The sequence below is a fragment of the Salvelinus alpinus genome, chromosome 20 (genome assembly GCF_045679555.1).
Source record: "Salvelinus alpinus chromosome 20, SLU_Salpinus.1, whole genome shotgun sequence".
Taxonomy (NCBI): Eukaryota; Metazoa; Chordata; class Actinopteri; order Salmoniformes; family Salmonidae; genus Salvelinus; species Salvelinus alpinus.
Window position 1 is genome coordinate 21608427 of NC_092105.1, and position 15149 is coordinate 21623575.

The 15149-nt window shown below is 44.6% G+C and overlaps 2 protein-coding genes across 8 annotated transcripts in view; both read right to left on the reverse strand.

The window, feature by feature from the left end:
• The window catches only part of LOC139546479 (putative nuclease HARBI1), a 406641-nt gene that overhangs the window by 193321 nt on the left and 198171 nt on the right, over positions 1-15149 (reverse strand). The window lies entirely within an intron of this gene.
• The window catches only part of LOC139546476 (immunoglobulin superfamily member 3-like), a 227468-nt gene that overhangs the window by 124999 nt on the left and 87320 nt on the right, over positions 1-15149 (reverse strand). For both annotated transcript variants that reach the window (XM_071354881.1, XM_071354882.1), the window contains exon 3: positions 9186-9605. In XM_071354881.1, the coding sequence (XP_071210982.1) occupies positions 9186-9605 (420 nt within the window). The remainder of the gene's footprint in view (positions 1-9185; positions 9606-15149) is intronic.

Sequence of the window (15149 nt, forward strand, 5' to 3'; positions counted from 1 at the left end):
TTCCAATATGGGGGAGGGAGGGAGGCAGGTTAGAAGCGAGTGGGGGAAGGAAGGGGCAAAGGGATAAGAGAAAATTGTCATCCCTACTAACCCCCAGATCCCACCCCCAGATCATGGCGGCGCGTGTACAACCCGAGGCTCGGCGTGTACCCAGATTTTGCGAATTAGCAGTAATTTACTTAATAGTTCTTAGTTTATTTACTCAGTACAGCCTGATGTACACTCTATATAGCCGACAAGAACTCCTTGATATTGGAACACAACGCACAAAGAAAGTTTTTGACAACTAACTTCCACTGGAGATTGCGAAGACGCCCCGGGAGACTGAAACATCGCAGAGAGGAAGTGCCCGGAGGCGGCGTCAAGATGGTAACCAAAGACGAGGGAAGCGGGGTGGCAACCTAGTCCTCAATGCAAAGAAAACCAAGGAAGGATTACAGGAAGTCTAAAAGCTGCCCAGCACATCACTGGTGCCCAGCTCCCTGCCACCATAGACCTCCAGCACAAGCTGTGTCTGCGTAGGGCGCGCGGCATCATCAGGGATCCTTCACATCCATGCCACAAACTGTTTGCATTCCCGCACTAGCAGGCTCAAGAACAGCTTCTTTCCAGCTACTGTAACCCTGCTGAACTCTGTGACATGGCACTAGGGCGGCAGGTAGCCTAGTGGTTAGAGCGTTGGACTTGTAACCGAAAGGTTGCAAGATCGAATCCCTGAGCTGACAAGGTAAAAATCTGTCATTCTGCCCCTGAACAAGTTACCCCACTGTTGCAAGGCTGTCACTGAAAATATGAATTTGGTCTTAACTGACTTGCCTAGTTAAATAAAGATACAATTAAGAAACTAGCCATATCCTACCACTTAGTACTCCCTCTCAGGGACCTTGTTGCACTGCACTCTTTTGCTGTACAATTGGACTCTGATATTGCTTTGCAAAGTCTGATTAAGGACATTATTCAGTTGTACATGAACAGTACATTGCTGCTATCCCTGTATTTCAGTTGCATGCCTCCTTGCACTTTCAATTTACCTTCATTGCACATTTAGACTTGCCATTTGCCTTCATTGCACATTTATACATCCCACTTAACATACATTGTACATAATTGTTTCTCTTTTATTTGCACTTCTGGTCAGATGCTAACTGCATTTCGTTGTATTGTACTTGTACTTGTTCAATGACAAAGTTGAATCTAATCTAAAAAAAAAAACAGACAGACAGACAGACAGAGAGTCATCAACTCTGATTTAGCTGTTCCCTTATCCTCATATAACGCACGAGGGCATGACTAGCTGCTTGGGCTAGAGACCTGCTTTAAATAAGAGCATATAACATTCATAGCATTTCACCACCACATCCTGTTATTTAATGTCGGTTGCCTCACATTGGAGCAATAGAGAGAGAGAGAGAGGCAAGACGAGAGAAAGGGGGGATAACACAACGAGTCAGCTATGCCCACAGTAAAGCACCACTCTTCCAGCCTCCTCCTCTCCCCTTGGTTTCACCTCCAAGACAAAAACACAGCCAATTAAGATTCTCTCCAGCAGACGAAAAAATCATCGCCTCTCCCCTCCATCGCTCTTCCTGCGCTGTTTGAGACAGAAGAGAGAGAAGACGGAGCAAACATTGTTAGCACAGCCTTCACTGCCTACACCTCTGACTGGGCTCCCAATTACAGATGCACTCCGCATACGGCGGCACTACCGTTATATTTACAGTATTAATTTCCACATGACGAGCGGCGGTGAGCTCTGTGCATCTCTCCCGCTCCGCTTCTCTCTGCCTGGCTCACTCAGAGAGGTGCTAGCCTCCGGCTGTAATAAAGACTTTAAACAGACTTCCTGAGAAAACACAGTCACGAGGCAAGGTTCAAAGACTGCTGTTTGCCTGGGTATGGTTAGTTATGTTGGGAAGTGTTATGGGAATAGGGGAGGGGGCGACTGTTCAAAATCAAATGTTATTTGTCACATGCTTCAGGTGTAATGCTTACTGACGGGCCCTTCCCAACAATGCAGAGATACAGAAATAGTGCTAGAATAGAAAAGTAAAACACGTAATAATAAAAGTAATAATAAATACACAATGAGTCATGATAACTTGGCTATGTACACGGGGTACCAGTACCGGGTCGATGTGCTTTTAGATATGTACATTTAACTAGGAATAAAGTGACAGATAATAAACAGTAGCAGCAGTGTATGCGAAGAGTCCAAAAACTTAGTGCAAAAAGGGTCAATGCAGATAGCTATTTGGTTAACTATGTAGCAGCCGTATGGCTTTGAGGTGGATGGGGGGGACTGTTTACACGCACAAACAGTGAGCTTTCATGCTGGCCGCTTGTCTGTAAATAACACTGAGCCTAACAGCTAACAGTCTGGCACTAACTGGACAGATACACGCATACTTACACACAGACATTGCATCCTCTTCCTAACACACACACACACACACACACACACACACACACACACACACACACACACACACACACACACACACACACACACACACACACACACACACACACACACACACACACACACACACACACACACACACACACACACACACACACACACACACAGCTCATCCCTAATAGAGTGGAAAGCAGATGCCACAAAAAGGCCAGTGGCAATCTGGCCCTCGCTGACCAATGAAGCGGCAGTATATTTCATTGTGAAATCAGAGCTGGGCTGACTGTAAACTCAAGGAGCTGTGACCTGCTTTATAAGGACACTGCCTCAACTTAGAGTTCAACAACAAACACAGCCTAGGTCGTAATCACTAGGCACGAAACTGAAGCAATCAGGCCAAAATGGGGAGGTACTATAGTTTTCCTTGGCACAACTGTTTGAAATGTTTTGCTATGGTTGGTCTTAATGAATACAACCTGAACTGTGTCAGGGCAATGTTGAGGGGTGAGAGACATAGAGGAAGAGAGGAGCTAAAAGTGGAGACATGTACCCGTCAATGTTTGCAACAAATTAAACATGTAAAGAAAGTGAAAGAACATAGACAATGAGATGTAGAGAGAAAGGAAAACAAGAGAGAGATATGTCTTAAATGCAGGAGTTAGGGAGTGAGAGAAGTGGGAAAAGAGACAAGGAGCAAGAGGGAGAGATGGAGCGAAAGCAACAAATGTGATGTTTTAGAGAGAGAAAGATAACAGGAGGGATGTGTAAAGAGGAGTGAGATAGAGAGAGATGGAAAGAGAAGGAGAGGTCCTTTGTTCCAAGATGGTGAAGCAGTCGGACATGTGTCTTGTCTTGTCCCGTCCTGTCCCGTGTAAATATAGTTTTTTTCCGTATAAATTTCATATATATTTTAATCTCACTTTCCATCTACGGACTGAATATACTCTCCTGCAACCCGCCTCACCCAATGTGGTACGGATCTGCTATTTTATACTTTAGAACTTTAGAACCGGAACCCCCACCAGAGGCTAGCCAGCTAACTAGCTACTAGCTAGTAGTCAGTTAGCCACTTCACCGTTAACTCGGACACCAGCAAGCCTCAGCTCGGTCAATACCTGCCAGTCTGCACAGCGCGATTACAACCCAGAGTATATGGGACTGCTTTTTCTCTACCACATCTCCAGATTCCTACCACAAGCTTTGAACCTTTACACCAGATCATCGCAGGTAGCTAGCTGCAATCCTAGTGGCTACTCCTGGCTAACGTCTCTGTCCCGAAGCAAGCACCAATTAGCCTTGAGCTAGCCTCGAGCTAGGCCCATCTCCCGGCTAGCCGAAGAAGTCCACCAGCCAATTCTTGGGCTACAATACCTCTTTTGCCAATTGGCCTGGACCCTTTACTGCCGACACGGAGCCCGGCCGATCCATCACGACTGGTCTGCCGACGTAATCGTCCGAGGTGGTTTCAACAGGCTCTTCCGTTGCGACGCCGCCGGAGGCCAATCTGCTAGCCCCGGCCCACTAGCTGTCAGAATCGCCGGGTCTCCAGCTCGCCTAGCGTAGTAGCGACTACTGAATCGGCTTCCTGACTCATCTATTGCTACACATTGGACCCTATGAACACTCGGCTTCACATGCCTCTCCCTAATGTCAATACGCCTTGTCTATTGTTGTTTTTGTTAGTGATTAGATTAACTGGTGCCTCTAGAGACAAAATCTCTCTCACTGTCACTCAATGCCTAGGTTTACCTCCACTGTACTCACATCCTACCATACCCTTGTCTGTACATTATGCCTTGTATCTATTTTTCCACGCCCAGAAATCTGCTCCTTTTACTCTCTGTTCCGAACGCACTAGACGACCAGTTCTTATAGCCTTTAGCCGTACCCTTATCCTCCTCCTCTGTTCCTCTGGTGATGTAGAGGTTAACCCAGGCCCTGTAGCCCCCAGTACTACACCTATTCCCCAGGCGCTCTCATTTGTTGACTTCTATAACCGTAAAAGCCTTGGTTTCATGCATGTTAACATCAGAAGCCTCCTCCCTAAGTTTGTTTTATTCACTGCTTTAGCACACTCCGCCAACGCTGATGTCCTAGCCGTGTCTGAATCCTGTCTTAGGAAGGCCACCAAAAATCCAGAAATTTCCATCCCCAACTACAACATTTTCCGACAAAATAGAACTGCCAAAGGGGGCGGAGTTGCAATCTACTGCAGAGATAGCCTGCAGAGTTCTGTCATACTATCCAGGTCTGTGCCCAAACTATTTGAGCTTCTACTTTTAAAAATCCACTTTCACCGTCTCTCACCGTTGCAGCTTGTTATAGACCCCCCTCAGCCCACAGTTGTGCCATGGACACCATATGTGAATTGATTGCCCCCCCCATCTATCTTCAGAGTTCAAACTGTTAGAAGACCAACACTGGGATATGCTTAACACCCCGGCCGTCATACAATCTAAGCTAGATGCCCTCAATCTCACACAAATTATCAAGGAACCTACCAGGTACAACCCTAAATCCGTAAACATGGGCACCCTCATAGATATCATCCTGACCAACTTGCCCTCTAAATACACCTCTGCTGTCTTCAACCAGGATCTCAGCAATCACTGCCTCATTGCCTGCGTCCGTAATGGGTCCTTTCTAATCGACCTGGCCCGGGTATCCTGGAAGGATATTGACCTCATTCCGTCATAAAGGATGCCTGGATGCTCTTTCAAAGAGCTTTCTTCACCATCTTCAATAAGCATGCTCCATTCAAAAAGATTTAGAACTAAGAACAGATATAGCCCTTGGTTCACCCCAGACTTGACTGCCCTTGACCAGCACAAAAATATCCTGTGGCGTTCTGCATTAGCATCGAATAGCCCCCGCGATATGCAACTTTTCAGGGAAGTCAGGAACCAATATACACAGTCAGTTAGGAAAGCTAAGGCTAGCTTTTTCAAACAAAAATTTGAATTTTTTTATTATTATTATTATTATTATATTATTATTATTATTATTCTCCATGTAAAATCCATGGAGAATAAGAGCACCTCCTTGCAGCTACCCACTGCACTGAGACTACAAAACACTGTCACCTCCGATAAATCTATGATAATCGATAATTTCAATAAGCATTTTTCTACGGATGGCCATGCTTTCCACCTGGCTACCCCTACCCCGGCCAACAGCTCTGCAACCCCCGCAGCAACTTGCCCAAGCCCCCCCCCCTGCTTCTCCTTCACCCAAAGCCAGACAGCTGATGTTCTGAAAGAGCTGCAAAATCTGGATCCTTACAAATCAGCTGGGCTAGACAATCTGGACCCTCCGTTTCTAAAATTATCCGCTGAAATTGGTGCAACCCCTATTACTAGCCTGTTCAACCTCTCTTTCATATCATCTGAGATCCCCAAAGATTGGAAAGCTGCCATCCCCCTCTTCAAAGGGGGAGCCACTCTAGATCCAAACTGTTATAGACTTATATCCATCCTGCCATGCCTTTCTAAAATCTTCAAAAGCCAAGTTAACAAACAGATCACCGACCATTTCGAATCCCACCGTACCTTCTCCACTATGCAATCTGGTTTCCGAGCTGGTCATGGGTGCACCTCAGCCACGCTCAAGGTCATAACCGCCATCGATAAAAGACAGTACTGTGCAGCCGTCTTCATCAACCTGGCCAAGGCTTTCGACTCTGTCAATCACCGCATTCTTATCAGCAGACTCAATAGCCTTGGTTTCTCAAATGACTGCCTCACCTGGTTCACCAACTACTTCTCAGATTGAGTTCAGTGTGTCAAATCGGAGGGCGTGTTGTCCGGACCTCTGGCAGTCTCTATGGGGGTGCCACAGGGTTCAATTCTTGGGCTGACTCTTTTCTCTGTATATATCAATGATGTCGCTCTTGCTGCTGGTGATTCTCTGATCCATCTCTAAGCAGACGACACCATTCTGTATACATCCGACACTTCCTTGGTCAATGTGTTAACTTCTTATGGCTGCAGGGGCAGAATTTGTTCTTAACTGACTTGCCTTGTTAAATAAAGGTAAAATATAAAACAATGTGTAACTGTGTTGTTGTTTTTGTCGCACTGCTTTGCTTTATCTTGGTCAGGTCGCAGTTGTAAATGACAATGTCAACTGGCCGACCTTGTTAAATAAAGGTGAAATAAAATAAATAAATAAAAATGTGGATTCTGTCCATGTCTGGCCTCTCCTCTCTGTATGTGGGTGATTAGCCAGTGATGGGGCTGTCTCTGGATCCTCTTTCTCTCTCTCTTCAATACACACAGCCTAATGAAGGAGCCACACACGCACACACACACGCAGGTGTACACACGCACATGCCTTGATCTACACTTTTTGTCACGTTACAACACTCCCATCCATTATGGATTATAGGAGAGAGAGAGAGTGTAAGAGGCAGAGCTCTTTGTGCCTCTCCTGGCTGACTTAACACTCTTCTGAGACACAGAGAGCCTTCATATCCAACATCCTCTGATCACCATCTGAGGCGGCATCAACCACCGGAGGTTCAGAGAGCTCACTGCTCACAGGAGGAAAACAAAAATGTTTCCATTGTTGCAAATGCTTAAGAATCAATGAATAATTCTACCGTCATTCTGCTACTAATCAGTCATCACAATAGATCTACTGGAATAGGGTTCCTGGAACTGTAGAAAGACACCATTGTTCAATAGCGTACAGTAGCCCTGTATTTCATGTTGTGTGTTTCAGTGTGTGTGTGTGTGTGTGTGTGTGTGTGTGTGTGTGTGTGTGTGTGTGTGTGTGTGTGTGTGTGTGTGTGTGTGTGTGTGTGTGTGTGTGTGTGTGTGTGTGTGTGTGTGTGTGTGTGTGTGTGTGTGTGTGTGTTGCTAAGACTCTGCTCTTGTTCCCGGTCTGCTGGGTTGGAGAGGTCGACAGCTTATTATCAGATCATTATAACAAGAAGCTATCTCCACACATCTCCCTAGGGCTGTGGCAGTAATTGGATAACCGTGACATTGACGGTTTTGGATGAAGACCATCATGAAAATAGAATTTCTTAATAAAATGTTTTATCAACTTTATTTTATTGTAGATATACTTTACCCATAGCGGGAGTGTTAACTATTGATTATATGGTATTGTTTTGCTAATTTAGTCAGTCTATTAAACTGTATACATCTCCTCCTCTTTCCAACTATCTGTTGATGCGAAATCAGTAAATCCACAATATGCTAATATGCGTGAATAGGAGAGAGTCTTTGAAGGTCAATTCAGTTCATTGAAGTGGGGAGGGTGTGGGCTGAAAAGTGGGGCCCAGGGGTACCTATAGATCCTATAGCCTACAGGGTGGCGGTGAATGGTGTTGGATTCTAGCTTGAAATACACTTATTCATGTTACCATACCAGAACTTATTGGTTACTTTACATGTATAATGAATGTATATGTTGGGGTCAATGGAGGGTGGATAAGAACTAGGTGTATGGAAAGTTAATCAGTGGATCCTATGGAAGGAGGCAAAGGGCAACAGTCTGGTTTCAGCCACTGATAAGGTAGGACAGTCGTGGATTAGGGAGGAGTGAGGAATTCGGCCCGAGGTCAGGTCAGATGAAGTGAGGGGGAACAGTCCTGTCACACACATATACTTGCATGCCCACAAAGGTTCTAGCAGGAGGCGGAGCCATGACTATACCAGTGAGTGAGAGGAACCAATGAAGTTCCTGAGTAGCAACATATATGTTGGCTATCTAGATGTGCAAGGAGGTGACTCCTCCTAGTAGGAGGGTAAACATATATGTGCTTGTGTAAACATGTCTTTGTCTTTTCACCCAGTGGTTGAATAAACTTGGTTTGAGCTTTTCCTAGTCATCCTTTTGAGTTTTTACTCTGATCTTCACTTCTGACCTTCTTCGTTGTTACAGTAGATTGGAGGAGTGAGGTGAAGAAGATGGCTCTCATTGCATCAAAAAAAACGTAGCATCACTTATTGAGGCACATTTCGATTTCAAACCTAACGGCAATGGAGAACCACATGACTTGGACCAGCCTGCTTACATAATATGTGCAAAAACCATAGGAGATCTACTAAGACTTCCACAAACGGAACACTGATAAACGGGACACTGATAAATACTTGGCCGAAGCCCTGCGTTCGGGATTGCTTGACTGGGCCCTTGACAAAAATAAAGTGTCCTGTATCACCACAGACAAAACGGTCAACATTGTGGCTGAAGTGAGGCAGCTGAACTGGCCTTAGCTAAATGGCTTTGGCCACAATCTTCATCACTTAAAAAAAATTCTGCTAATCTCTCCAGTCATATAAAGTGTAGTAGAATTGCATGAAATGTTTTTATAAAAGGCCATATTTTTCCTGTGCAAAGAAAGGGGAAGAAACATATCTGATATAGCCTAGCCAAGGCCAATACTCTACCACGCACTGCATTGAACAGTCTTTTTTGCGAACAGTGATTGAGTTATATTAAACTAAATAATGACTATCCAATTTACAAATTATATTAGGAATAGTCATCTGTCTTACATAAGTCTGCAAATGTGATGATGCATGAATGCTTTATATTTTTGACAGTGAAAATGTGCTTCCCCAAACTTGAGACTCACACGCCTATGAGCAAGACAGTTAGGTCTAAATGCGCTAATGTTGTTCCTTTGCTTAGTGGGAGATAGTGATCTGCACTCAAAAAGAGTGTGTGTGTGTGTGTGTGTGTGTGTGTGTGTGTGTGTGTGTGTGTGTGTGTGTGTGTGTGTCACACCTCCACACTCCCATCTCCCCCTACTCACCAATGGGCTGTATCCGTAGCTGGGTCTTATCAGCCTGCTTGCGGGTCATGGTGAACCAGCTGCGGTCGGGGTCCTGGATCCACTCTGCAGCCTGGCAGTAGAGCAAGCCCTGGTCAGCAGGCTGCAGCCGGTGGATGGTCAGCCTGTAGGACGTAGCGCTGGTCTTATCCAGTCTCAGGTCTCCTGCAGTCATCCTCTGTTTGTAAGGTGCACCGGCCCGGAGGACAAAGTCTCGGGACAGAGTGAGGATCTCCTGGGGCGACATGGTAGCGTCCTCAGAGGAACGCAGGTACCAACCCACAGACAGGTGTGTGTGCTGCTCTGTCGCCCGGGAAACCTCACAGGTGAGCTGGAGCGTGTCACCCTCCACCTGGGAGAGGGTCTGTGGCGGCGCGGTGACAGCGAGGGAGTCGGGGATGACTGCAGGAGGAGAGGAGGAAGAAGAGAGAAGAGATGAGTATCACATCGGTGGTTCTATGGCATATGATGACTCACAGGTGGAGCACATCGTTTGGTTGGAGCATGGATCAGAGTTGTGGCTTTCATTCCCATATGTCAACTTTAAGTGGCTTTATATGAAAACATCTGATATATGACCTTATTGTTGTTATATTTCTATTACATCAGTTGACACTTGCCCCTGGCGTATAGCAAAACCCTCTCAGACATACAGGGCACGCACGCACACACCACACACACAGTGTTCAACCAGCCAGGGCACGTTCTCCTAAATGACAGCCTAACACTGGAACCTCAAACAGAGCATTTCCCTGTAGGGGGACCAGATCACACACTCAAAATATACAGACAATGTATTTGGAATGAGAACACATTTCAGAATGAGCTACTATGTATAGCTGACAACAGAAACAAACAAACTCGTCTGGTTAAAAACAGACAGACAGACATGACGGGTTTGGGAGGGAGAAGTGGTAAAACCCTCTATACAGGGCTCGGTGGGCGGCAGGATTATTCTGGGATGGAAGATGATGACATGTCCCAGCAGCAGTCAAGAGGGTGTGTGTGTGTTTCTCTGAATCGCCTTGTGAAGCCTAACACTGTAATATCGTATTTTATAACTTAGCTAGGTATGTTGGCAATAGAACAAGCTTTCAAATGATGCCAAACTGACCCAGATTTTTTATGGGCTGTTTTTGGATGGCGTAAACAACAGTAATTGTGTGATGGCGATGAAGCAGGGTTGCGTTCCAAACAAAAAAAATCTACAAGTGTGTTTGCACTAGTTCCTCAATGGCACAGCTAGGAGAGCTCAAAACAGCAACTTATAGTTGCATTGAAATGACTTAGGAACTGTACACACTTTGGAGAGGTGTGTGGCCACTTGGAGACACCAGTTAGTCCTCTTACTTGATCTGTCTTATGTTGCACCTACCCCACATTCTCCAGGAATATTCTTATCATGTTAGTGAATGTATCCAGAGTATTCTCAGACTGCGTTATCAACAAATGTGGCAAAAAGTACAGAAAATGCAAAATACACAAGTGTAATGTTTAGATTCAGTCAGGTGAACTGTTTGGTTCTCAACTTTGGTCTAATACTTTTCCCAGAATCTCCAAAGTGTTCCCTTTCAATTCCTACCATGCTGATGCATTTCATATTTCTTCTTTAAGAAACATTTTAATTTAGCCCTATCCATATAGCCAATTCCCACAGTGTAAAGGGTCAATACATCCTGTCTGAATGTCTGTCAGTTGGATTCATATCCTGTTCAGGTTCTATTATCTCAGTGGGAAAAGGCTCATCTAACCGGTTAGGGGCAGTGGGGACTGTGATGTGGTTTAGATCTAATGACAGAGACCACAGCGAAGACACACACACACACACACAGCCCTAGATTGTATAAAGACATCAGTGTGTAAGACACAATGGGTAGCAGCAGCAGTCATCCTTTTAGCTGTTCTGGACAAATGAATGGAGGATGGAATAATGCAGGACCTGGGAGTAGGCTTTCCAGTAATACAGTGTGGTATTGTCAAGCCCTGGTTAAGATGCTTGGCCATTCAAGGGCTTTGTCAAGATGTATGGTTGGGAGTGTATTGTGCACCAGGCGCATGGTATTGAAGTGGTTTGTAGATTTTAAACATTGTAATTGTTGAGTTGTCACATGGGCAATTTTCAAGCCTGGTGGTATCCATATATCCTGAAGTTATCCTGGTATGACTGAGCACAGATGCTAAAAACAGCTTGATCCCAATCTCTTTCGCTTTGTAAGTGTGCGTGCGCGGGCGTGTGTGTGTATGTGTGTGTAGATTGAGATTCAGAGAGATATCAGGAACAACAGAGACAGCCACCACTAATGAAATGAGAGAACAAAGAGATCAGAGAAAAGACATAGAAGAGGAGGAGGATCTGTGTTCAACATCAGGTTACTGCAGTTTATCAAGACACTGGGAAGAATGACAACATGAGAGAGAGACGAAAGATGAAAGACCACAGGAAATACAGGAATTTGTTTGATTTCAATCCCACTGAAATTGTGGCTATGTAACTCCAAAAATGGAATGCAATATTTAGCACACCAGTATCGAGATTTGGGTTGTATTGAACTGAAATGACTTTGAATTAAACTGAAATTGGTTCAAATTGATCTGAATGAACAATTAATTAGTTACAATATCAAAGAAATAGAGCCCACACACTCAAAAGCTCCACCACTGGTTATACAGTCATAACATAGTATATACACGGCGTGTACAAAACATGAAGAACATCGGCGCTTTCCATGACAGACTGACCTGGTGAAAGCTATGATCCCTTATTGATGTCACTTGTTAAATCCACTTCTATCAGTGTAGATGAAGGGGAGGAGACAGGTTAAAGAAGGATTTTGAAGCTTTGAGACAATTGAGACATGAATTGTGTATGTGTGCAATTTAGAGGGTGAATGTGCAAGACTAAATATTTAAGTGCCTTTTAACGGGGTATGGTATGGTTTGTGTCAAGAACTGCAACGCTGCTGGGTTTTCACTCTCAACAGTTTCCTGTGTGTATCAAGAATGGTCCACCACCCAAAGAGCATCCATCCAACTTGTCACAACTGTGAGAATCATTGGAGTCAACATGGGCCAGCATCCCTGTGGAACACTTTCAACACCTTGTGGAGTCCATGCCCCGACGAATTGAGGCTGTTCTGAGGGCAAAAGGGGGGTGCAACTCAATATTAGCTTTTTATTTACTCAGTGTATATATTATTGTTTTTGAGTTGCCCTTTTCAACTTAAATATGTACAGACTGCCTTAATTGGCGCTTGTCTTATGTCTATCAATATGGGTGTGGTACACTCCCGGTGAAACGACCTGACAAACATCCCTGCAGGATGAAAACGCTGTGTGTTTATTCATAAAGTTGCGGGTTGGAGCTTATGACTGCGTGGGCTCCATTTCTTTTACACCAACTTTTTTCACCCCACTAAAGGATGTGTGTTTGATCACACTTTACTATTAAATTAGTTATAGGCAATCCCTGTCACTAAGGGGAAAGTCTCTTATGAAGAGTCTCTGAGTCTGAATGATGGAGGCTTGATATGGGAGTCTCCATATCATGCATGTGATACATAGTGTTCAGACAGAATCTGAAATGCCCTATGTAGGGAGAGAAGGTTCAAAGGCATGACGGCGACCTCATTTGGTGAGTAAAAAGCCTAGTAGAGAACACCTCTCATACACGGAGAGACCACACTACTAGCCCAATCAATACGAGGGCGGGAAAAAGGGAGGAAGAGAGATTTCTAGCACAGGAGAGAGTGGTAAAAAGAGAGAGAAAGAAGAGAGCCTACTCATTCCACAACAACCCTCCTATGCTAAAGCCCCCTGTTGCCATAGCAACCCACCCACTCTACACTACCGAGGTCACCCCTAAAACAGCCTACACCTCCCATATATCCCCCACCTGATCCCCCTCTCCCTAGTCCCCCTCCCCCTGAACCACCCAAACACTCTGAATAACTGCAAAACAGAAACTTGCTTCTCTTCTCTACATCCCCTGGGTTGGCACAAAACAGCTGGGATGGCATGACACCGAAAAAAACATACCTCCACCTACTCTACTGTCCCCAAGGCCAATCAAATCCTGTCTGGAATGCATTTAACCAATCAGACATGACCCACTGTGGTCATGGTGTGAGGGTCCGATTAGGGCTGTACAAAACAGAACAAACTCTGTGGTCCTTTACAAACCTGCTGTATGTAAAATATTGTGTGCTATAGCTTGGAAAATAACTAATGTGACTCTGGATGGCAACATAATGATGTTTGTTTCCAACATTAGGGCTGTTTCCCTAAATAAGTTAAATCCACTTTGTGTTTTGCAAAACGCTAGTTAGTTGGTCTATCTGAGTAAAACTAAATGCATGCACTTCAACCGATTGCTGCCCACACCCGCCCGCCCGACTAGCATCTCTACTCTGGACGGTTCTGACTTAGAATATGTGGACAACTACAAATACCTAGGTGTCTGGTTAGACTGTAAACTCTCCTTCCAGACTCACATTAAGCATGTCCAATCGGCTTCCTATTTCGCAACAAAGCCTCCTTCACTTACGCCGCCAAACATACCCTCGTAAAACTGACTATCCTACCGATCCTTGACTTCGGTGATGTCATTTACAAAATAGCCTCCAACACTCTACTCAGCAAATTGGATGTCGTCTATCACAGTGCCATCCGTTTTGTCACCAAAGCCCCATATACTACCCACCATTGCGACCTGTATGCTCTCGTTGGCTGGCCCTCGCAACATATTCATCACCAAACCCACTGGCTCCAGGTCATCAATAAGTCTTTGCTAGGAAAAGCCCCACCTTATCTCAGCTTACTGGTCACCATAGCAACATCCACCCGTAGCACGTGCTCCAGCAGGTATATTTCACTGGTCATCCCCAAAGCCAACACTTCTTTGGCCGCCTTTCCTTCCAGTTCTCTGCTGCTAATGACTGTAACGAATTGCAAAAATCACTGAAGCTGGAGAATTATATCTCCCTCTCTAACTATAAGCATCAACTGTCAGAGCAGCTTACCGATCACTGTACCTGGACACAGCCAATCTGTAAATAGCACACCCAACTACCTCATCCCCATATTGTTATTTATTTTTTGCTCTTTTGCACCCCAGTATCTCTACCTGCACATCATCATCTGCACATCTATCACTCCAGTGTTAATGCTAAATTGTAATTATTTCACCTCTATGGCCTATTTATTGCCTTACCTCCCTAATCTTACTACATTTGCACACACTGTACATAGATTTTTCTATTGTGTTATTGACTGTACATTTGTTTATCCCATGTGTAAGTAACTCTGTGTTGTTGTTTTTGTCGCACTGCTTTGCTTTATCTTGGCCAGGTTGCAGTTGTAAATGAGAAGTTGTTCTCAACTGGCCTACCTGGTTAAATAAAGGTGAAATATATTTAAAAAAATAAGCCGCCTCAAACGCCGTTTTAGAGAATATGGTAGTATGTCCAACCGGCCTCACAACCGCAGACCACGTGTACACTAGAGGTAAAAAGTTTTAGAACATTTACTTATTCAAGGGTTTTTCTTTATTTTTACTATTTTCTACATTATAGAATAATAGTGAAGACATCAAAACTATGAAATAACACATGGAATCATGTAGTAACCAAAAAAAGTGTTAAACAAATCAAATATATTTTACATTTGAGATTCATTAAATAGCCACCCTTTGCCTTGATGACAGATTTGCACACAGCTTCACCTGGAATGCTTTTCCAACAGTCTTGAAGGAGTTCCCACATATGCTTAGCACTTGTTGGCTGCTTTTCCTTCACTCTGCGGTCCGACTCATCCCAAACCATCTCAATTTGGTTGAGGTCGGGTGATTGTGGAGGCCAGTTCATCTGATGCAGCACTCCATCACTCTCCTTCTTGGTTGAATAGCCCTTACACAGCCTGGAGGTATGCTGGGTCATTGTCCTGTTGAAA